Below are 22,896 nucleotides of genomic sequence, written 5' to 3' on the forward strand. Positions count from 1 at the left end.
TACGCGTCGGGAGTGAGAACGGGTTGCCGTGTTCGTGTTTTCCTCCGAAAACAATAAGTTCCGTTGGAGCAGCCTTTCAACGCCTCTCTCTGTGTCTCACAAGAAAAGTTGACCCACACAACAAAGTAAAGCTATTTTTCGGCTACTAGCCGACAGGGACCCCGCCGTATTAGTCAGAGGTCCCTTTACTACAGTTCGGAGTCGCGGACCTTCAGTAATAGTAATAAATCACACAGCAATAGTACATTCACGTTGTTGTAAAAAGCATAATAATATATTAAGTAATCCAAAGTATTCAGAATACGTTACTGTCATAACCGAATACGTTACAGATTACATTTTGGGGGGCATGTATTCTGTATTCTGTAATGGAATACATTTTAAAAGTAACCTTCCCAACACTGATTATATGTGGTTAAAATAGATATAAAACATATATCTATAAAATATCTGAAATCACACACACACACAAAACCCTGATAAAAACCGAGTACGGAAAAAGTTTACTGTAAAAACCACAAACACGTTTAGTGAATTATTTTCATAACCTGAAATGCAAATATAAAGTGTAAATTTTAAAAACCTGTGTACAAACTTTGGAAACAATTAAGTTAATACAACCATTTACCTAAAATTGCAACCACCACGAATACTAAAAACTAAAACTAAAAACTAAAATTAGTCGATATCGCTCTCTCTTTAGCCACACCACTCCCCCAAATTTTCCCTGTTCCTAAATCACCAAATCCCACGTGTTGTCATATCATTTTTATCAGTGGACATGGTACACTATTCCACCAATAGGAAAGGGTGGCATTTTTTCCCTTATTTGCGCTGTCCAAATGCCATTTTTACCGTTTCTTTTCACACAAAACGTGACGATAGTATTCTTTTTTCCATCCATCCATCCATCCATCCATCCATCCATCGCATCTTTTTTTTTTTAATTTAATTAATTTCTTTTCTTATCATAACTCCGGTCATTGTGGCTTATCAATAAAATATAAAAACTGACATATAGTTTGAAGTCTGGACTTTCAACACAAGCCGAAATAGAGACCCTGATGCTAGAAGATGCGTGACTGCAGCTTGTAGCTATATCAGCTTAAATTGGTCATGTGATTTGAAGGTGTGGCTGTCCGTCAACCCAGAGGGTTAATAACACTCGCCTTCATTCCAGTTCTAGAGTGGAGCAATCAACCACCTGTGTTGAAATCGGAAAATAGCCAATGTGTTGAAATGCTGATGATTGTGTGCTCTGGCACAATCATAAGCATTGGTCGCTACTGACAACAAGAAATAAAACCGTTTGCTTTATGGGTTGAAACATTGTTTTTAGTGATGCAGGGAGGTAATGCTATGCAATACATTCAGTTTTAGAACTTATATTTAATGTTACTTGTAGCCAGACTCAGAGTGTTAATGATGGCTAATTTTAATATGCAGCATTGTGATAAGCAAAAATAGAGTGGACTTGGGATGGAAAGACATTATTTCAGGCTGGCACATGCCACCCCTGTAGGTCAGCCTGTGTTTTGTTGACCAGCTTTTTTCTCCTAAAACTTCAGTATTTGTGTTTCTGTCCATCATCTATCAGTTTTGCGTCTGTGATCTCAGCAGTTCTGCTCTCCGCAGCACCTTGATCACATTGGGGAGCAGTTTGTCTTTAAAGTCCCACAGTCGAGTGTCCACATGAAGCCGATCAAGTGGTGGATCGGTCGGAGTCCTGATTGGCGAGTGAATGATCCGACAGACGTCTGGTGGAACCTTGAACTTTGTTGCAGACATCATAAGCACATCATGCACTGAGGTCTGCTGCACTGCTCTGTAGGTGCATAAATACATGGACAATCACACAATGCCTCAGGGTTAAATGAATGCTAGTGCCGAACACTCAACCATTTTTCCCATTATAACCCACCTTGGCTGAACTATTAACTTGTGTGGATGGTAAATATTTCTGTTAGGCTCCTCTCTGTAGATATGCACCATAATATCAAAGCCTGGCACCCCATTCCATTCAGGCAGGGGTCCCCATTTATTTTGATTAAAAGTCTTCTTGGGATAGGTGTGGTTCTCAATGAGAAATACTCCTGTCTGTAGAAGAACAGTTTAGGTTTGACAGGTGCAGGAAGGAAATTTGAAAATAGATTTAGAAATGCTTAGAAAAAAATGTTACATTTGGATTCTGATTTTGGAGCGTGTTCATCAAAGACATCAGATCTTTGTGCTGGTATGGCATTATAATCTCATCAATGTCATTTAACAGGACGTAGCGGGAACGCTCCATTGATCTGTAAATGCACTCATTAAGTGTGGTCAGCTGGCCAAAGTAGTGCACGTCTCCTCCGTGCTCTGAGTGAAGCCAGCCACGAGATGGATTCAGATGCTTGTCAATGGGCCAAGGAACCATTTCCACAAAGCCCTCCTGGCTATAATTCTGCAACAGGCGGTCGAGCTCTGGACCACAGCTGGTGTTATAGATCACCACTCTGTTCACACCCAGCAACCTGGGACAAAGTAACAGGTTTAAAGGCTTACATTTATATATTTCATTAGTTTGCTCATGCCTTTGTTATTTATTGCATTTAGCTTACAAAAATGCATTCATATTACACAGAGGAGTTAAGAAGTATACATATAACAAATAACTGGAAATGCAGAGATTTTTTGTTTGAGACGACATTTGACTTTAAAGCCACAGAAAAGCCAGTTAGGTTTAGGGGCCAGCTTCGAAAGGAAAACATTTACACAACATTATAAGGAAGTCTATATCCTGATACATGATACAGTATCTAAACCCTCCTTTATGGATGGTTTAGCTACTGGTAGATTTAGGGGTTAGGATGTTTTGTGTGGCCTCAGTCAAATGTGGCCACATTTGGATAAAAAAGACAAACAAAAAACAAAACAAAAATAAAGAAAGTTGTGCTGTCAGCGTTAATCTCGTTAAAATGACGTTAACGCCATACCCACATTAATGGGGCAAATCTCCATTAGTCAGGAGAGCCTGGACAGCGCTAACGTGTTAACAAGCTAACCACGCTAACACGTTGACACCATGCAGCCCCACGCACGGGGTGAGCCACGTTAACTGGCTAATGGAGATTTGCCCCATTAATGTGGGTATGGCGTTAACGTCATTTTAACGAGATTAATGCTGGCAGCACAAAAAGAAAAAGAAAAAAAAAACATGGGTGGGGAAAACTCCATCGTTTTTATACAGTCTATGCTCCACACTTACATGTGCAGATGCACATTTAAATATCTATCAGCACCTGCTACATTTCAAAACTTCTAATACTGGAAATATTCACTTTGGTGAGAATGTCAAAGACTCTGAAGTCAAGCCAACGTTATCCTCCGCTCTTGAATACAGAAGTAGAAACACCACTGAAGAAATCCAGGAGCTTTACAATTAACAGCAACCGTTACACAGAGGTTTTGCTGCATAGGTTTCACTCTGTAGCTTGTAGTGCTGTTACTGTACTCACCTGTACATTTCCAGAGTCTCTGCAAACTGAAGCACATTGTTGTAGTCGCCAAACAGATTAGAGATGCAGACTGTGAAGTCAAACTTCATGTTTTCTTCCTTTTGCCTGTTGCTCTTTTGGTTTCTTATAGGAAGCCAGGTAGAGTCAGATGCACTTTCTTTGTCTGGTGTAGTCAAGAGAGTGACACGTGTAGCTTTGCAGTTCTGAGGAATCTGACACATGACGTCCGTAGTGGCGAAGGGAAAACCAAAGTGATCAGAATGTTGTAAAATTGTTGCTGGAGTGGTTTTACTTAAAACATTTGTGCAGCAAAAAACGCAGTGAAGGGGCTGTATGGAGTCTCTCTTAAATATGCCAATGATGCGTATATCCAAATCCTTCACTCTCTGGTCCACGTATGCTGACACCAGTAAGTGCTTGGTATTTTTGAGCGGGGTGATGGTCTGCTCAGATACTCCCAAGGAGCAAACACCCGCAGGCCCAGATGGTTTTGGGATGGATTTGTTGTTGTTGTTTGGCATATTCACATTGAATAGAAGAATGAAGATTAATGCAACAATCAAGAGGAGAGCCAGCTTCTTTTTGAGAGATGTTGCTGCATCCATCCAGCCAGCGCAGATGAAGCTAATTTCCAACCTGAGGAGAAGGTGTAGAATCACAATTACAAAGAGAAATGTAAAAATTCCTTAGAAATTTTCTTGCTGCGATGTTTGTGGAACATCAACAAACCTGTTTTCAAACTTTATATTTCATTTAAGTAGCCACTTTGATGTTGTAGGAGCCATTTTTGGGTTAATACCTTATGTTGCCGCTAAAGGTCACCTTTTTTTGTTTTCGTATGGTTGGTTCATGTAAAGGTATTTAAGGTAGACGCACATAATCAGCATCAGGTGTGTTGTTAATCGTAAGAAGGCACACAGTTTATGACCACTGCGCTGTTATGTTAAAATGATGTTGGAATAAAGACCAAAAGGACTAGATAAGTACTGCTGGAGTTATTGGACTGTTTAATTAATTCATGCATACCAGTGAAATCGCGTCACCCCCGTTAATTCAATTCAATTCAATTTTATTTATATAGCGCCAAATCACAACAAAAGTCGCCTCAAGGCGCTTTATATTGTACAGTAGATGCAGAGAAAAGCCCAACAATCATATGACCCCCTATGATCAAGCACTTTGGCGACAGTGGGAAGGAAAAACTCCCTTTTAACAGGAAGAAACCTCTGGCAGATGGCAGGTGTCTTTACTGAAATATTCTTGATAGATGTAAAGACCCAAACTCCAGGCTCATTTTATGTAATAACTGAATTCTGCCTGATTGTTCTCCCATTAAAAAAGGCCTTTAGAAAGCTCACCTGTGTCCCAGGATACTAGTCAATGTCAACCACTGTACTATTGAGAGCATTCTCACCAACGGCATATCAGTGTAGTACAACAATTTTACCACAGATGGTTAAATAACACTAAACCAGATGGTAAAAATTATTGCCCAATGTATCACTGGCACTCATTTGACCAGCACAGCCCACTGAATGGTCATTAATCAATGGGCTTTGATTAGTGCTAGTTGATCAATGGTCATGACAATTTGCATATTAATGATCAAGGAACTGACCTCACAGCTTATTGTTCATTCAGTGGACTAGTTTCAGTCATTGTGCAAATGTACTGTTTATAAGGTTGGGGAAACCTGCAGTCAGCTGAGACTAAAGAAGTCACTTGGATGAGTGACGATTCTCCCACTGAAAGCACTACGTCCAGATCAACAGAATCAACCTTTTGGGATAAACTTACCTGGATGATTGAGCATGCATCAAGATACCCATTTCTTTATTTGCAAGTTCACCATATAATTGATTTGGCAGATTTTTACACAAAAGTTAACTTTTTTACAAAACATGTAAACCACAACATTATAGAGCTAAAGAGTGTCCTTGAAGAAAGAAAGAAAAAACGTAAATCCTATTAAACAAGTTAGTTTAAGAAAATGGAATATGACCTGATATTGTTTGACTTATTGAGTTCTTTTGCAGCACCAAATATCAATAAGATTCACTTTAACTTCCATTTTGAATCCCCCTTCAGTTTTCTGTAGACAACCCATACTAGACGCTCCTTTACAAAATCAAGGGACCCTGTGGTAGAACTTGACCTAAGTGGCTAAAGAAGGGCAGGAGACAGATCCTGTCCAGTGTAGTGAGCGATTTATTTACCATTTTTGTGACCAAACAATATTGACAAAAAGAAATAAGAAACTCAACTCCATAGTTAACTCAGTTCAAATAAACATAACTGAACTTAAATCAACAGCAAATAAGCTCACATGCATTCAGCTACACTGACCTGCTCCTTTCTCCTCAAACACCTGCATTCGTCTGCTTAAATAGTCCACTTAACCAAACAATCTCACCCCTGGACTATTCCATTAGGTAGGTAAGGCAAACATTTCCCTACTCAATTCTATACTGCTACTCCTTCTAAGCAATAAAAGCTATGCTGTGTAATCAATACATATTACAACGATACATTCATTTCTTCATAAACACTCTAAAATCAGCTTTGTTAAATTAGGATTCTCCCCCTTGTTCACCTGGTCTCTTCCTGTGACCTCAGATTAACCAGTAACTTAAACTTGTCAGAATTGATTTAAACCAAGATGTTATGTTATCTGTAAAAGTGCAAAACATAAACAAATCCAGGATAGTACATGCTTGCCTATTACATAATACATATTTGATATGGCTAAATCAAAACAAGTATGTTAACTAAAAATGGTAAATGGCCTGTATTCGTATAGCGCTTTACCAGTCCCTAAGAACCCCAAAGCTCTTTACATATTCAGTAATCCACCCATTCACACACACACTGGAGAGTCGGACAGCTAAGCCTGAGGAAGAAGCACCAGGTCGGCAGATCGGTTATTTAGTGTTCATATGTACAGGGTGTACATGGACAAATTACAAATTGGCTTAAAAAAATACAAACACATAATCTTCTGTTAGAAATCAAGTAAGCTAACTAATACTAGGAAAATCGAGCAGTTTCTTTCACTATGAGTTGAATTAATTTCCACCTACCTCTCGCAGAGGGCTCAGTGTCAGCTCGTGGACCAAACCAAATCATGAAATGTGAGGGGGAAGGAAATAAGTTGTTGTACCTCGTGAAGCAAACAGTTTTTATGCCGATGGATTAATTATTTAAAAAAAAAAAAAGTTCTACAGCTTAGTGTCCCCGTCTTTTCTCCAAGGTTTTGATGCCAGGTAGTGTCATACATTGCTGCTAACCAAAAATACCTTCCTGATGAGTGAGTTTATCATGCCCATCTTGAAACAACTGTTGGGATTTAAATATATATTTTTAACCTCTTAAGCCCCAAGGGGGTTTCTGAGCTTCCTGCTCGAAAATGTAATGCCCAAATTTAATTGATTATTTCTCTGCAATTACAAACTCTGTCCATACAATCTTGGTATCAAAATAAAGCTAACACTTGTGAGATTTCATCAGAGGTGTAAATATTGAAGCAGATATTACTGTGTCAAAGTTACTGAGACTGGAACATAGAAAATGTATATTTTATCCTCGCCTAATATTTTTTTTAATTTTTAGCATATAAACCTTTTAAAAATATGCCTCAGATCACATTTGGTTCCAGGATTTCAGTAACCAACATATAAACATCATCTGTGCAAAGATTTGTTTCTACTGTTTCTAAAGTGAAACAGTGAAAAATTACAGCCCTGTCAATACATGAATATCCAGATGTTGTACAAAAATGTCCAATTTTGGCACATAATTGGACACCATGAATTTTTTAGGTATTAAAGAGCAAAAATTAATACATTTTATTAACAGGCCTAAAAATGCTCTTTTTAAAAAAATACATTTTTGAAGAATTAACCACACATTTACATGGTAATGGCCCTTTTCTGCAGTGTGCATGAAGCGTTTAATTGGTCTCTGGCCCTTTAAACTCCGAGGGCTGTAACTTTGGTTTCTTTTGGTCAATTTGCATGATTGACACCTCTTTTTAATCGTTTTAGCCAATAGAATCAAAGTAATGATGCCACGTTCACGTCACTTCAACCAATCAGACATTGCAATGCCAAAATCCACGTGGGCCCAAATTTGAATTTTGGTCTGATCGTGGTAAAACTTGGTGTGTGGAGTCAGTGATAGCTCTGGAAATTAATAAATTTAAATTAATAAATTTTTATGGGTTTGAGTCCCTATTGATCATAAGGTTGGACCTGCATCGGTCAAATAGTTCTGGTGGACTTTTGGTTGTTGTTTCAAAGTATAATAAAATTACTGTAGAACGAAAGTCTGGGACTTCTAAGAAGTGCACAAGCTCAGAGGTGGAGACCTCCCGCTTTTTACAGACGTGTAAAAAGACCCTCTAGGAGGATTACTCCAGGTGGCACCTGCCAAGACTTGGGGCCTTGGTTTAAAATAGCCAGTGATTGGATCACTTTGCTGTTTAGAACGGTATCTGCACTTTTTTGGGCAGCAGAGGTTGGACCTCGGGCATTGGACGCTTTTAAAAATTCAAATAGGGTGTTTAGAAATTGGGCCAGGCACAGTTTGGAACTGATACTGGTTAATTGATCACAAAAAGGTTGGACCTAGCGTTGGACGCTTGTTAAATTTGTCAAAATTGGTTTGGTTCTTGTGTTGAGTATGTCAGGGATCCGTATGTTTGTTGTAAAATTATAAGATGTCTTTGTAATATAAAATAAGTATTTTTGGCATTTCAAAGAACTTTGCAATTTAACAGTGATTTAAAGGCTGAAAGCATGCTGAGAGTGTGTTGAAATGAAAGTGTGCATGTTGTGAAATCCTTTAATCTTTGGTGATTCTATAAATATATTGTTGTGAACATCGCTGAACCTGCTGGTGTGTAATGTGAAAATTTATTAGAGGTTTTAATTGTTTTTCTTTCAGTTTGAGGTCGTATATGCACTTAACAGGGTGCGGTCTACTTCCTCTTTCTGATTCTAAACAGCAGGTTTGACGAAAATAGTCTATCACAAGCATGTTTTGGGTGATTCTAAGTGTGTGAACGTTGTGGGTAGTGGATTTGAGTGATTCTGTGTGATTTGTAGAAAATAAATAAGTAATAATAACACTACGTGGGTTCATAGCAGAGTGGGTGAACAGAGGAAGTCTGAGAGAAAAGTGTGTGTGTGGGACGACGAAGTTCAGGGAACAAGGAAAGAATGGATGAAAATGTATTCCTCTGGTTGTCCAGTTCTACCCTATAACCTATAACTACAGCAAAAGATTATTTTAGGTTTAGAGCTATTTAAACCAAATGATTACTTTTACTTTTACTGTTTTCCACCAGTAACATTTAATGTTTAAGTGTGTATAACAAAGACAAAAGATAATTACGATTCATGTAGGAGCTGTGTATATTTCCAAACACTATAGGAAAATATTCTGGTAGCGCTTTCTATTACAGATCAGTAAAAAAGAAGTTATAGTAGGGAAACAAGGGGGAAATAAGAACGTAATAATGTGGTAATTTCTAAGTTATAACTATGCATTTACCCAAGGGCGTAGATTTGGCATGGACGGCAGGGACATGTCCCCACCAATATCCAGCGATTATTGAATTGTCCCCACCAATAATTTGATCTCTTCGAGTAAAGAAAAACAAAACCAATAGAAAGAAAAAAACGATCTGTCTACGTCTCATTCACCCAGCGGTGCAGAAAGAGTTAAATTACTTCTCTACTGGAGTTCTCATGTGACAAATATGGCCAATGGGATTGGCTGTGCCTTTCAGGGAGCTCTGTTTAATTTTAGCAGCGGCGAGGACCTGCAGGGAGGAGAGGAGGACGGAAGCAAAAAAGGAAGAACCTGGATATAAGAAAGTATTTTTCAAAGAAACCTGTAAGTCACTTAAAGTCAAGTTCACTCATGAAATGTGTCCGTCACAATAACGTTACAGGCTATGTTAGGGCATACATGCCAACCCTCCCGATTTTTCCGGGAGAATCCTGAATTTCAGTGCCCCTCCCGATAATCTCCCGGAGCCACCATTCTCCCGAATTTCTCCCGTTTTTCCACCCGGACAACAAAATTGAAAAACCATATCCCAGATTGGCCCAGCCAATTCCAGTTTCCAACAATGGCTACTACTACTGCAGCTACTTAGTTTTAGTATTACTCTTATTACGCTTTCTGGGTCGCAAAATAAACGTTTAACATATTTTCAGGCGAGAATGTAGCTGAGTAAACTTCAAATATCTAAGCCGATGAGAACAGCAAACTCGTTTTAGGCGTTGGCCCACATCAGTCTAAAATTGTATGTAACTATGAATAACGTGTTGCCATATGTCACCCAGGAGAGACTGGACAGTATAGATGTAAAACAAATATGTCAGCAGTTTATCTCAGTTAACGAGAGGAGCAGGCATGTGTTTGGCTCCTTCACATAGTGGACATTGGTTGTAGTGTGGGGCACCAGTAGTCCGTGTCTGTTGCTGTAACAGTAGTTCATGTTTAGAATAAGAAATCCCAGCTCACTGACTTGATCGGGGCAGTAGTGCCTAAAATGTTGCATAATTTTGCCGAGAGATCTTTTACTTTGTGGTAATCTTAGATGAGTAGTTTTATGGACAAAATCCACCAGGTCATTCAGTGTTCCCTTAGTGCTAATGTGTCAGAGATGTTGGTGTAACTGAAGTATTGTTGTTAAGTCCTTAAAGTCATATTCTTTTATTGTCATGACTCTATTTGAAGCTGTTTTTATTCTTTTTTTTTTCTCAAATCTTTTTATTTGGTTTTCCAGTGTTCTTTATCATAAAGGCAACTAAGATTCAAATAGAAATGATTACATATATACAATAGAAATTAAACAAAGTAAAAAGGAAAAAAAAAAAGGCAACAACAAATAACGTTGGACAGAGGATGCTATTTATCGAACTAACAATGAGGCTGAGTGACCATTTATATCTGTACAGTATTGAAGAAATCTATAAAAGGTTGCCAGGTTGAATGGAATTCCTCCAACCTCCCCTTTAGTAGGAGTTTAATTCTTTCGAGCTGCAAGTGTCTCAATACATCTTGTATTAACGCTGATGTGGTAGGAGGCACCTTTTGTTTCCAATTTAGTAGAATCAAACGGCGTGCCAGCAGCGTCACAAAACGTATCACATTATTTTGGGTGGCTGATAGGTCTACAACAACCGGCTTCACTCCAAATAAAGCACAGATTGGGTCTGGCTTAAGTGGTTTTTTTAGAATTTTAGACAAGATATGAAAGACATTATTCCAATATGTTGTTATACAGGGACAATTCCAAAACATATGCGCCAGTGAAGCAGGTTGCTGTTTACATCTTTCGCACGACGAGTTTACGTTGGGGAACATTTTTGACAGTATCAACTTTGATAAATGGAGTCTATGTAGCACTTTAAACTGTAAGAGTCCATGACTAATGCAAACAGAGGAAGAGTGTACATTTTCCTGGGCTTTTGTCCATTGATTGTCTGTAATTCTCGTACCAAGGTCACACTGCCAGGCCTCTTTCAGATAGTCAAGTGTGACAGGTCCCTCCAGTTGTGACAAAGCGTTGTGAATTTTTGTTATTAGTCCTTTCTTGAGTGGATCAAACTGAAATAAGTTATCTAAGGCAGAGTCTGGGGGCCGACCTGGAAAAGATGGAAAAAGCTTCCTTACAAAGCTTCTGATCTGTAAGTATTTGAAAAAGTCATTACTGTGCAAGTCAAATTTTTCTTGCAGTTGCCGGAATGTGGGAAAAAACCTTGTTGATGAATAAATCCTTTATTGAGTGCAGCCCCTTGTGGTTCCATTGGAGAAATGAAATGTTTGAAAGTGATGGTGTGAATGATGCGTTATTCATGAGTGGAGTTAGTATGGAAGCTTCCTTCCACCCGAAATGTTTCCTTATCTGTGTCCAGATTTTAATTGTATGAGAGACTACAGGATTTTTAAAGTCATGTTTAGGGATAGGGAGAGCTGAATAGATCATAGCTCCTAATGAGGAGGGGTAGCAGCCTTCATTCTCCCTCGTTGTCCAGTCGGCCCCCTTAGTCCGCAACCAAAACAACATGGAACGAACATTACATGACCAATAATACAGACGGAAGCATGGTAACCCCATCCCTCCCTGACATGTCGGTCTCTGTAGGTAGCTTTTCTTGATCCTTGGATTCTTTCTGTTCCATATGAAATAGGATATTAAGGAGTCTAATTTATTAAAAAAGGCTTTATTAATCACAATAGGGATACACTGAAATAAAAATAAGAATTTGGGAAGAATATTCATTCTAACAATGTTTATCCTCCCTGCTAGTGAAATTGGTAGATTAATCCATTTGTCTATGTTATTTTTGGTTTCATCATATAGTTTAGAGAGATTGTGTTTAAATAAACCATAATAATCCTGAGTGATATTTATTCCAAGATATTGGAACTGATTAGAAACCCGAAATGGCAAGGTATTGAAACAACTTGGGTTACCTATTGCTTTAGAGTTGACTGGGAATAGCACACTTTTAGATAAATTCAATTTGTATCCTGACACTTCTCCAAAATTCTGCAAAATCTCCATGATGACTGGGACTGATTTTGCAGGGTTAGAAATATACAGTAGTAAATCATCTGCATAAAGCGAGACTTTATGTTCTGCTTTTCCCCTTCTGATCCCTGTATATTCGTCTGTTGAGCGCAGTAGAAGAGCTAAAGGTTCAATAGCCAACGCGAAAAGCAGAGGTGAAAGAGGACAGCCTTGTCTTGTTGAACGATTCAGATCGAAATAGTCGGAGTGGACATTATTTGTTTGTACTGACACTTTTGGTTGGATGTATAGTAGTTTAACCAGAGAAATAAATTTAGGGCCAAATCCGAACCTCGACAGGGTCGAGAAGAGATAATCCCACTCGACCCTGTCGAAGGCCTTCTCCGCGTCCAAAGAAAGCAAAATTTCAGGATTAGGATTATGCTTGTCTTGCGTATAGATAATGTTTAAAAGTCTTCTAATATTAAAAAACAGCTGCCTGTCTTTAATGAATCCTGTTTGGTCCTGAGATATAATTGTTGGCAGAACAGTTTTCAGGCGTGTTGCCAAAATCTTTGCAAGTATCTTATTATCTACATTAATTAAGCTGATCGGTCTATATGAAGCCGGGTCTAAAGGATCTTTTTCTTTTTTATAGATCAAAGAGATGCTTGCCTGATATAAAGTCGGCAGTAGAGCTTTTTTGTCCAGTGCCTCATTATATACTTCTAGTAACAGGGGTGAGATATGGTCTTTAGAGGCCTTGTAAAATTCCGAAGTATAACCGTCTGGAACCGGAGCTTTGGAGTTCTGTAAATTATCTATTGCTTGCTGTATCTCTTGTATAGTTATGGATTTTTCGAGTTGTTCTACTTTATCTGGGTTGATCACAGGTACACTAAACTTGTTAAAGAACATCTCAAATAGTGCGGGGTTCTTTTTTTGATTCCGAGGCGTATAAGTCTACATAGAAACTTCTGAATATACTATTTATCTCCTTTGGGTCCCTCGTTATTTGTCCCGTAATGGTGCGAATTTCTGTGATCAATCTTGTTGCTGCTTGTCTCTTGATTTGTTGTGCTAGAACTTTACCCATCCTTTCCCCCTGTTCATAATATTTATATTTTGCCCTGGTTAGAAGCTTGACTGTTCTTGCGGTATACATCAATTCTAAATCAGCTTGCAGGGACAGTTTCTTCTTGTCCACGCTGTGTGTTGTCTATCTACTTCCTGTATCTTGTCTTTTATACGTCTCTCTTCTTCTCTTCGTTGTTTATTCATTAGACTCTTCCGCGACATTAACTGCCCCCGAATGTACGCTTTTATTGCTTCCCACAAGGTAGACTTGGTAATATCTGGAGTGTTGTTAATTGACAGGTAGAAATCAATTTGGTTCTTAATGTCTTCTACCCCCTGTTTATTTGATAATAAACTATTATCAAATCTCCATATCTTTGTTGTGTGATTGAACCCGAGGGCTAGTTGCAAAAGGAGGGGGCTGTGATCCGACAACATTATTGTGCCATATTCACAGTGCTTTACTGATGGTAGAAATTTAGAATCGAATAAAAAAAAAAAGTCTATCCTGGTATATGTCTGGTGGACCGGAGAATAGAATGAATATTGTCGCACATTAGGATTCTGAACTCTCCACGGATCAATTATTCCATAGTTTCCCATAAATTCCTGGACGGCTTTTGCCGATTTAGATATTTTGGCAGGTTTACTCGATGATCTATCAAGGTTAGTATTTAACACAAAGTTAAAATCACCTCCTATGATTAATTGATGAGTATCGATATCCGGAAGCTTTGATATTATCGACCGTATAAATTGCTCATCATCCACATTCGGAGCGTAAATATTCACTAACATAACTAAATGACCATAAAGTTTGCCAGTTACAATAACATACCTACCCTGAGTGTCTGGTAGTATTTTTGCTGCTGTAAATGGTACTGATTTTTTGATCAGCATTAAACGTAGAGTGAAATATTTGTTCTATCCATTTGCATCGTAATCTGTTGTGATCGTGTACTTTTAGATGCGTTTCTTGCAAAAAGATTATATCCGCGTTTACTTTTTTTAAGTGAGCTAAAATGTTTCCTCGTTTCACTGGTCCCCTGAGTCCCTTACAGTTCCATGTTACAAAGTTGACAAGATTTTGTGGTGCTCTCTCAGTAGAGGTACCAATAGTTATTAACTGTTACTGAGTGGTTGATGGATCTTACTCTGAGCTTTCTAAAAGTGATCCTCTGAAATTCACAACTTTCTTGAACCAAACTAAAGAACAACCTCATGAACTCAAACCGGAACCCTTTCTTCATTTGCAAAGAAAAGAAAAGAAAAGAAAAACAATTTTTGTCCAGCTTTTTACAGGCTGTAGACATCAGATTCACCACTAAACTCCTTAAGATTGTCTATTATTATATACTATTCCCTCCTGGGTCATGTTTGTAAAGATGTGGCTAAGCGGTAGATGTGGCTGGGCTCTGGACGTGGGTACTGACGAACTTCTCTGCTTCGCGCGGATCTGTGAATGAGTGCTTAGCGTTGTTCACCGTTATAGTCAGCTTGGCGGGGTAGTACAGACTGTACGGGACGCCAGCATTCCGTAGTTTCCCTTTCACGGGGTTGAATGACGCTCGAAGTTTGCTGACCTCAGGATTCATGTCCGGGAAGATGTGTACAGGTGATCCTTTGTAGAAGAGGCGGCCTTTTTCCCTGGACAATCGTAAAATCTTCTCTCTGTCGGTGTAGTAGTGCAGGCAGACTATCATGGCTCTTGGGTGCTCCCCTGTCCGTGGTTTCGGGGCGAGGGTTCTGTGGGCTCGGCCTATCATGATAAGCGAATCATCATTTTCTTTCCCGAGCACTTCTGAGAAAAATTCTGCCATGAAACGGCTGGGGTTTCCCCCCTCTGCGTCCTCATTAATGCCCACCACACGCAGATTGTTTCTGCGGCTTCTATTTTCTAAATCCAGGCATTTGTCGTGTAGCTTGTTGTAATCTTTCTTTAGGGTTTCGTGATCTTTCTCCAAGGCTGTTAACCCGTCTGTAGTGTCGCAGAGGGCCCGCTCCATGTCCTTCTGTATACTTGTTGTTTCTGCATGAGTTTCGTGCAGTGCCTCTATTTTCTGTGATAGCTCATGTCGAAGCTTATTGGTGTCTGCTTTAGCTTCTTCTCTTAGCGAGGAAATGTCCTCACGTAAGTTTTCATGCATATTATCTATCTGCGTCTTAACATCGTTCATCATACCGTCTCGGTAGGCTTGCAATTCGCTCCGAAGGATCCTCACGGAGATTGGCGAGTTCTCGTCCGCCATGTCGTGTTGTGGCTCTTCGCCGCCAGATGTAGCAGAAGCTGACGACAAAGTTTTTTGCGTGTATTTCTGACTACTCTTCATGACTCGCTTTGGTCAGGAGGAGTTTGTACAGTTGAATCTTGGTCCAAATCAAAGTCAATATGTGTCCCAGGAGGTTTGGATAATCAAAAATCTTAGCGGAGCTGCCTTTCGCTGCTACTTACTTCATCGGCCGGAAGCGGAAGCCTCAGCTGTTTTTATTCTTGTATGAAACCTGATTTATATGGATTATGGCTGAAGTAAACTAAAGTCTAAAATACTTAGTCATTTGTTTAATAGTAATATAACATTATATAATTCACATATAAAACTATGAATTGTAATTTTAAATGGTTTAAAAGCATGTAGAATAGCATATGTAAGCAAGTATGTTTCTCTCTCTCTCTCTCTCTCTTTTTTTTTTTTTTATCAAGAAGCAAAGACAAAAAAAAAAAAAAAAAAAAAAACGAAACAGGGCAGGGTTCGGTGGCTGAATCATCCGTCCCCACCAATGCCAAAACCAAATCTACGCCCTTGAGAAACAGGAAAAGAGAGAAACAGATAAAAATATGAGGGTGTGTGGTGCAGTGTGTGTGTCTGGCAGGAAGTGAACAACTTTGCATGCCCATAAAAGGAACTGTGTAGTGTGGAACCAGAGAGAGAGAGAGACTTGTTAAAATCTAGGTGGAGGAAGAGAATGAATGTCTTAAGAAATAGTAATGAAAATGATATTAAATAAGTGTTTTAGTGTGTTAATACAGGTGCCCATGGACTTACTCAACCTCAAAACATGAGTACAGCGGCAAAATGATAGATTAACAGAATTGGGATGACAAACAGGCCAGCCTTTGGCTTAAAATTTTTACAGCTTGACCTTTCATTCTGTCCTTATCCTGAGAAGAAGCTTAAAGGACAGTCAATCTCCTGATGAAGACAGAAGACAGACAGAACACCGTGTACTTGAAGAAATAACAGCAGGCAAAAGACAGTGCAACTGACCTATAACACTGAAGGGTCCAGCAGCATGTATGAATACCACTGATGGAACATGAGCTTTGAATTACGAGCTGGAGACTTAATCAGTGACATGACTGTTTGAAGGCACTGGACGTGATATTTGCCATGCTGGGAGTTAACCTACAAAAAAAGACTGAAAAGATCAAGAGAGAAGAAACAGAGAGATGGAGATTTGAAGGTCACACAGGAACAAGGACAAGGACCAGTGAGAGGTCAAGCCCAGACGAGTTAGAGTGACAGCGTGTGGGGAATTGGCTTGAAAATGGGGGCTGAACTGGTGGAGGTTTAGAAATGCCCCGAGCATCATAACAGAAAGGTAAATTTAAAAAAAAAAAAAGAGAGAGAGAGAAGGAAAAACACAAACTAATAATTAAATGAATGAATAAAAAACACATACACAAATTGTTACATGTTAAATTATTTTTGGAAATAATCAGAAGTGAGATAGTTTGAATCCACAGCTCAGTGCAAAGAGACATGAATTAAACCTGATTATAAAATACATATGCAATGAAGAAGCAGCTTACCCTTGTGGGACTAATAAAGGTATATCAATTCAATATATGAATATACTCAGCATTAATATGAACACATAACATAAATGCAATGAAAGACACGCTTACACCTATGAGTGTGAATACATGACATAAATTGGTATTTCTGGTCGGAGAGAGAGAAGTGTTGTTTAAGCAGTGATGATAATAATGAAAATGTCTTAGTTTTGTCACTTTTAGGTGCAAAGCAGAGCTGGATCAATTTTCCACATGCAGCAGGTGGAAGAAAGTTATAGGTTAACATTACTGGAAATGTTCAGGCCAAGTTTCTGGTTGAATTGTTTACAGTGCCATATCTCCCTCAACCTCACACGCGAGCTCTAACCCTTGGCTGAAGACAAGGAATGCAATTCCAAAGAGCAATTCAATCAGGGAAGACAAACAATGGTTTTGTAGGGTTGGGCACTGTTAAAACCAAAGGTTGCATAGAGTCTTTTTCTAACCTAGCAAGAGTTTCAAGAAAAGCTAGTTATACTGAGACCAGTTAAACAGAAAAAGCATGTCTACACCTTTTTCTGTTTGACTCATGCAACTGAAAAATATCTGCTCAAGTCTGCAGGTTATGGCGCCATTACCACTTTAATGTTGGAAACCATGCCAAACCTAAAAATATAACACTGTGGAGACATGGATCAGTACACTGCTTAGATACGTCTTTTTTTTACATTAGAATATTGTAGTGGTATTATTATGATTATTATTATTACATTGATTGGTACGCCAAATACAAATACTATATATGTGAGCTTTTTTGGATTTAAGGAAAGATAAATGTAATTTATAAAATGGTGTAAAAACATTTTGTGCTTAATTACCTTTATTTATGATACAAAATATTAGCAAATATAACATAAATAATTCCTTGGATATCAATTTCAAAGAAAACCTAGTGGAACTCAAAGGGTTTTTCATCTGTTTTAGCTTACTAGTTTTCCCCACCCACAACAGTTATAGCCAGTGTACAATATATACACAGAGCAATGCACATTTCTCCAGAAGTACTCTGTTTATGTTGGTTATAATCATGATGTGTTATTACAAAACACCGGGTAGAAAAAAAATCCCAAAGGGCTGCCTGCAATTATACACATTGTTGACATGAAAGAATTAACTTCAGTGTCACTGGTTCAGGGTCGGGAATGTCTGTATGGGGAGAGTCGGACAGCTAAGCCTGAGGAAGAAGCACCAGGTCGACAGATCGGTTATTTAGTGTTCATATGTACAGGGTGTACATGGACGAATTACAAATTGGCTTAAAAAAATACAAACACATAATCTTCTGTTAGAAATGAAGTAAGCTAACTAATACTAGGAAAATCGAGCAGTTTCTTTCACTATGAATTTAATTAATTTCCACCTACTTTTCATCGTTATCTCGCAGAGGGCTCAGTGTCAGCTCGTGAAACAAATCATGAAATGTGAGGGGGAAGGAAATACGTTGTTGTACCTTGTGAAGCGAACAGTTTTTATGGCGATGGATTCAGCATTCTGCTCTTGCTCTTGATGAAGGTGGTCGCACTTTTCTCCTCTTCTCCTCTCCCTTAGCTTCCCTGCTTAGCCTCTTATGTCCTTGCCTAGTCTCGTGTTTTTTTGTATTACTTTTCCCTGGAACATTCTCTCACAGTCTGTTCTCTAAAACCCAACACCCTGATAACGACTGTGTTTAGTCTGTTCCTTCCAGAGGCAGAGCCAGACATTTGAAACACCTGGGGCTTAGCCCTAAAGGGTAGTATGCATGTGGGATTTTTTTTTTTTTTTTTTTTTTTTGGGGGGGGGTTAGAAACGACTGAAAGATTAATAGGCTCTGTTTGAGTTTTGTTCAAAAAAGAATGACTTCATATAGGGAAAAATATATATCACATATGCAGGACACCTTAAACTAGTTTTTTAATTAAGCAGCAAGGCAGAACAAAATCGGGGCTGTATCAAGACACAGGGAGTAAACCCCAATTCAACCAGACCCAGAACTGATCCTGAATTAAAACAGGACTACATCAGTTCAAAATCAGGACTACTTAGGACTTAACCAAGACAGAACCAGAATCAGAACTAGATGATAGTAGCACTAAAAATCATCATAGACCTGCACTACACTTGTTTTTTAATTCTACCAAAGTCCACTATTTAGATTGAGAAAAGTTTATATAATTATTTAGCCTTGTTTTGCAAACAAGCCTGCATAACTTAATAAATGTAGAATTTGAAAAATAGTAAACCTAAAAAGAAACACTAGGTACGAGATACATGAGGACCTATGATACGGTGATACTTTTGGTAAACGACCATTTGACTAACATGTGTGTCTCACCTGCTCTTGTTCCCTCTCTGTTCTGTCCTCATTCTCCATCTCCCTCTCTGTTCCTCTCTCTCCCTCTTTGTGCTGACAATCATCAAATATACAGTTGAAACCAGATATTTACATACTCTTCAGATCAAAACACAAACACTTTTTTAATTGTAACATCAAATCAGACTAAATGTTTATTTTTTTTAGATTGATAAATATAAAAAACATATTTGTTAACTTTAAGAGTAAAGAGAGAAACTATCTGTATTTCTTAATTGTAAATGGCACCAAATTGTATTCAAACTTGAGCCACACTTATGGAGCTCCACAATTCGTTTCCTGGTGTTTTGGTTGACATCTCTTGATTTTCCCATGTCAAAGAAACAGGCTCTGTGTTTTGCCTTATATGTGTCCACAGGTGTGCCACCAATTTGCTCACATGGACTCTACTAACCTATCAGAAGCTTCTTCAGCTCAGAATGGAATCGTCTGGAGTTTCTTATTAATTAACAATAAACTTAGTGTACATGTACTCCTAAATTTAATGAAAGTGATAAAAAATAGAAAGCTCTGTTTCTCTTTATTCTGACATTTAACTAATTCAAAATATATTTCAATATTTATTTATCCAAAACAAAACAAGTTCACTCTAAATTGATGTTGTACAGTAAAAAAATGCTCTTGTGTTTTCCATAAGTGTATGTAAATATGTGGTTTAAATTGTGAATATACTGCTGTGTATTGAAGTTCCTCTTGTTTTGCATAGAAATATACTGAACAACATACAAAGCATAATATATAGACTACCTGAGTTTTTTCTTTGAAAGAAGCCCCTTATGTCCATTCTTGTATATCATAAATTACTGAAACCGATTTATTTAGCCGTGGAGGGAAACAACTGAAAATATGAAATAAACACACATGTAAGCTAAGACTCTCTAAAGAAAGAGCATTGTTGTTGTTCGGCTTTTCATTTCGCCATTTGTTGATTCACTTGAAGAGCAAGTAACGTAATATTGGTGAAGTGATCAGTTTGTAGGGGTGGGGGGGGGGAATCGATCCCGTGTAGTATCGTGATATTTTGTTTTCTAATAATGTATCGATACAGGGACAGCAGAAATCGATATTTTGTTACAAAAAAGTTTTTGTGGACTGGAACATGCTCTGACTTCAGAGTTTACTTATTTTCATTTAAGACATGTTTTATTTTAATTAAGTTTAAAACTTTTTTTATTTAATGTAAAATTATATTTTGTTTTAATTTACTTTCAAATTCTTCAGTTGCTGAACGGGCTGCATAGTTTTCATAAATTGCATAGTTCAGAATAGTTATAATTGTACCAGATGGTTGCATTCAGTTAAGTTGGACTAGACTGTAATACAAACCGTTCAGTTTGTCAACAATAAAACTGACTAAAGATGGCTAAAGAACCAAATGGGACAGGCGGAAAAAAAAAAAAAAAAAAAAAAACAAAAACAAAAAAAAAAACAATAAAACTGACTGAAATGAGAGAAAGACTGAGTGTGAGACTTTGTTATTAGATAAAATGAATATTGATAAACTTTACCTTTATGTACAGAATCTGAATATTGCAAAATATTTTAAAAAATTGCAATAATATCGTATCGTGCGTTAAGTATTGTGATAATATCGTATCGTGGGATGTATGGTGATTCCCACCTATCAGTTTGATATCAATCTTTCGTGATACACAGTCATATTTACATTATTTGTACAGTATGAATGATTTGCTTTGGTACCTGGTCAAACTTCAGTTCTCCTCTGTCTGCCTAGCTCCGTTTCTCCAACAGCGCACTCGTAGGCAGCAGCTGCCCCGCCCCGCTTACTGCCTGAGCTCGGATCATACCAATATTAGGGGGGATTTACGCACAGTCGTAAATTCCCACAGTGTGCACTATGTGATTCGAATAGTGTGTGTAGTTTTTTGCTTTATACAGTTGTCAGCCAGGCATGTAACTATGAAAAAATTACACTCCAAAAGACCCCGGGCTTCTGAAAAAACAACCCGGGCTTAAGCCCAGTAAGCCACCCCCCCCGCTCCGCCACTGGTTCCTTCCCATTCCATGGAAGGCCACCTGGGTTGGCTGGAAGTACTCTGGACACGCACACACATACATATACACTGATATGCACACACTCATCTCCCCTCCCTTTCCAAACGCCTTCGATGCTTATTCCCTTCTGATGCTGACGGTAGATCAAGGAGACCAGCGCACGCAGGCCCGGATGTACTGTCTAATTCGGCTGTCTCTCACCCTTTACCCACCCCTGTTGCTTGTCATGTGTTTCTTTGGTGTATTAAGAGTTTATTCATGCGCTATGTGCAGAGGTGTTTTTTTTCCTGTTCTCAAACTGATCTCCCTGCTGGAGCTCAGTCTGGGGGGAGTTTTTTTTTTTTCTCCCTATCTTTCCTCATGTGGTGCATTTTCCATTGTTATACCTCACTGACCTGTCTTCCCCATGTGATGTTTTGTGTAATGTATGTATTGGTCGGAGGGTAAGATGGTGCCGCCATTGCGTGCAATAGGTCGGCAGCCTTATGAAATTTCCCCTTGTGGGACTAATAAAGGTATATCAATTCAATTCAATCAATTCAATATCAATTCAATTCAATTAATTATTTAAAAAAAATGTTCTACAGCTTAGTGTCCCCGTCTTTTCTCCAAGGTTTTGATGCCAGGTAGTGTCATACATTGCTGCTAACCAAAAATACCTGATGAGCGAGTTTATCATGCCCATCTTGAAACAACCCAGTTTTGTAACAGCTATGAACACAAAACTCAGTGTCTCTGTTTTACACTGTTCTGAATCAAAAAGACTTTATTCCATTCGTGAGATATTCTTGAGCTATGGTGCACAGATTATGAGACAACTAATTTATAACAGTTTAAATAACAGCAATTGATATTAGTATTATTATTATAGTTTCTTAACAAATGTAGGACATCGCTTTTTGTTTGTAAGCCAGTTAAGAAGTAAAGTGAAATACATATGCAAATAGAACACACACGTTTAAAAAGTAAAGCTCTGTTCTGTAATATGGAGCGTCAGGAAAATGGAATGGAAATACTCACGGACATCTGAACATCTGAAAATTCCGAGTAAGATGGCTTGCAAACAGGCAAATAATAGTAATAATACTAATTAAAAATAATCTATATTGTTTGCAAATAAGCCAAAAGCATTAGAAATAAATCCAAAAATGGTGGTTTCTTTTGGGTTGCACAATACAAGGATCGTATTGCAAGCTTTACCACTCAGGTGGCACATATGAATGAAAATGAAAGCAAACAGGCAGTTGGCACCAGGCCAAATTTGAGTTGTATATCTGGTTTTTCAATTTTCGGAAAGACCGGTTAGATGGCACTTTACATCACAGAGTTTAAAAGTAGCCATTGTTGTGCAATAAAAGCAGACCCTAAAGTAAGTACTGTCAGCATACTGTCTCTAAAATGACTTATTTAATTCTTGCTATTTAAAGTAACGAACATAATTGTACTACTGGTTTATTTCACTATTTCAGTTCTCATTATTGAACTTTCACATTTAAGAGGTAATATTCAGACCACAAACTCCACTGTAGGTCCATAAGATCACTGTGGCAACACTGAGAGTTGAAAAACTGTCTAAGTTCTTTCATCTGTAATA

The 22,896-nt window shown here is 38.3% G+C and overlaps 1 protein-coding gene across 3 annotated transcripts; it reads right to left on the reverse strand.

The window, feature by feature from the left end:
* Positions 1 to 326: 326 nt before the first annotated feature.
* LOC146552283 (beta-1,4-galactosyltransferase galt-1-like) lies at positions 327 to 22,521 on the reverse strand. 3 transcript variants are annotated; one of them, XM_085258161.1, is made up of 5 exons: positions 6,575 to 6,755; positions 3,495 to 4,130; positions 2,180 to 2,510; positions 1,922 to 2,097; positions 327 to 1,825 (listed from the first exon to the last, which is right to left on the reverse strand). In XM_085258161.1, the coding sequence occupies exons 2-5, from the start codon at positions 4,097 to 4,099 to the stop codon at positions 1,594 to 1,596; spliced, it is 1,344 nt and encodes a 447-aa protein (XP_085114287.1). In that variant the 5' UTR covers positions 4,100 to 4,130; positions 6,575 to 6,755; the 3' UTR covers positions 327 to 1,593. The 3 variants fall into 3 exon arrangements, with proteins under 3 accessions (XP_085114287.1, XP_085114285.1, XP_085114286.1); XM_085258159.1 differs by lacking the exon at positions 6,575 to 6,755 and adding an exon at positions 22,323 to 22,521 and having other exon boundaries at positions 328 to 1,825; XM_085258160.1 differs by lacking the exon at positions 6,575 to 6,755 and adding an exon at positions 18,387 to 18,838 and having other exon boundaries at positions 328 to 1,825.
* Between the last annotated feature and the right edge of the window lie 375 nt (positions 22,522 to 22,896).

This window comes from Mchenga conophoros, linkage group LG19 (genome assembly GCF_057382185.1).
Source record: "Mchenga conophoros isolate Kocher_MC1m ecotype Shallow Benthic linkage group LG19, M_conophoros_male_GT1.1, whole genome shotgun sequence".
In the NCBI taxonomy this organism is placed as follows: domain Eukaryota; kingdom Metazoa; phylum Chordata; class Actinopteri; order Cichliformes; family Cichlidae; genus Mchenga; species Mchenga conophoros.

What these genes read in the sequence shown, in the direction of transcription:
- LOC146552283 (XM_085258159.1), bottom strand. An exon ending in GAGACTCTGGAAATGTACAG is followed by an intron (nt 2,511 to 3,494) that starts GTGAGTACAGTA and finishes ACTTTGTCCCAG; the next exon opens with GTTGCTGGGTGTGAACAGAG. An exon ending in TCCAAAATCAGAATCCAAAT is followed by an intron (nt 2,098 to 2,179) that starts GTAACATTTTTT and finishes GTTCTTCTACAG; the next exon opens with ACAGGAGTATTTCTCATTGA.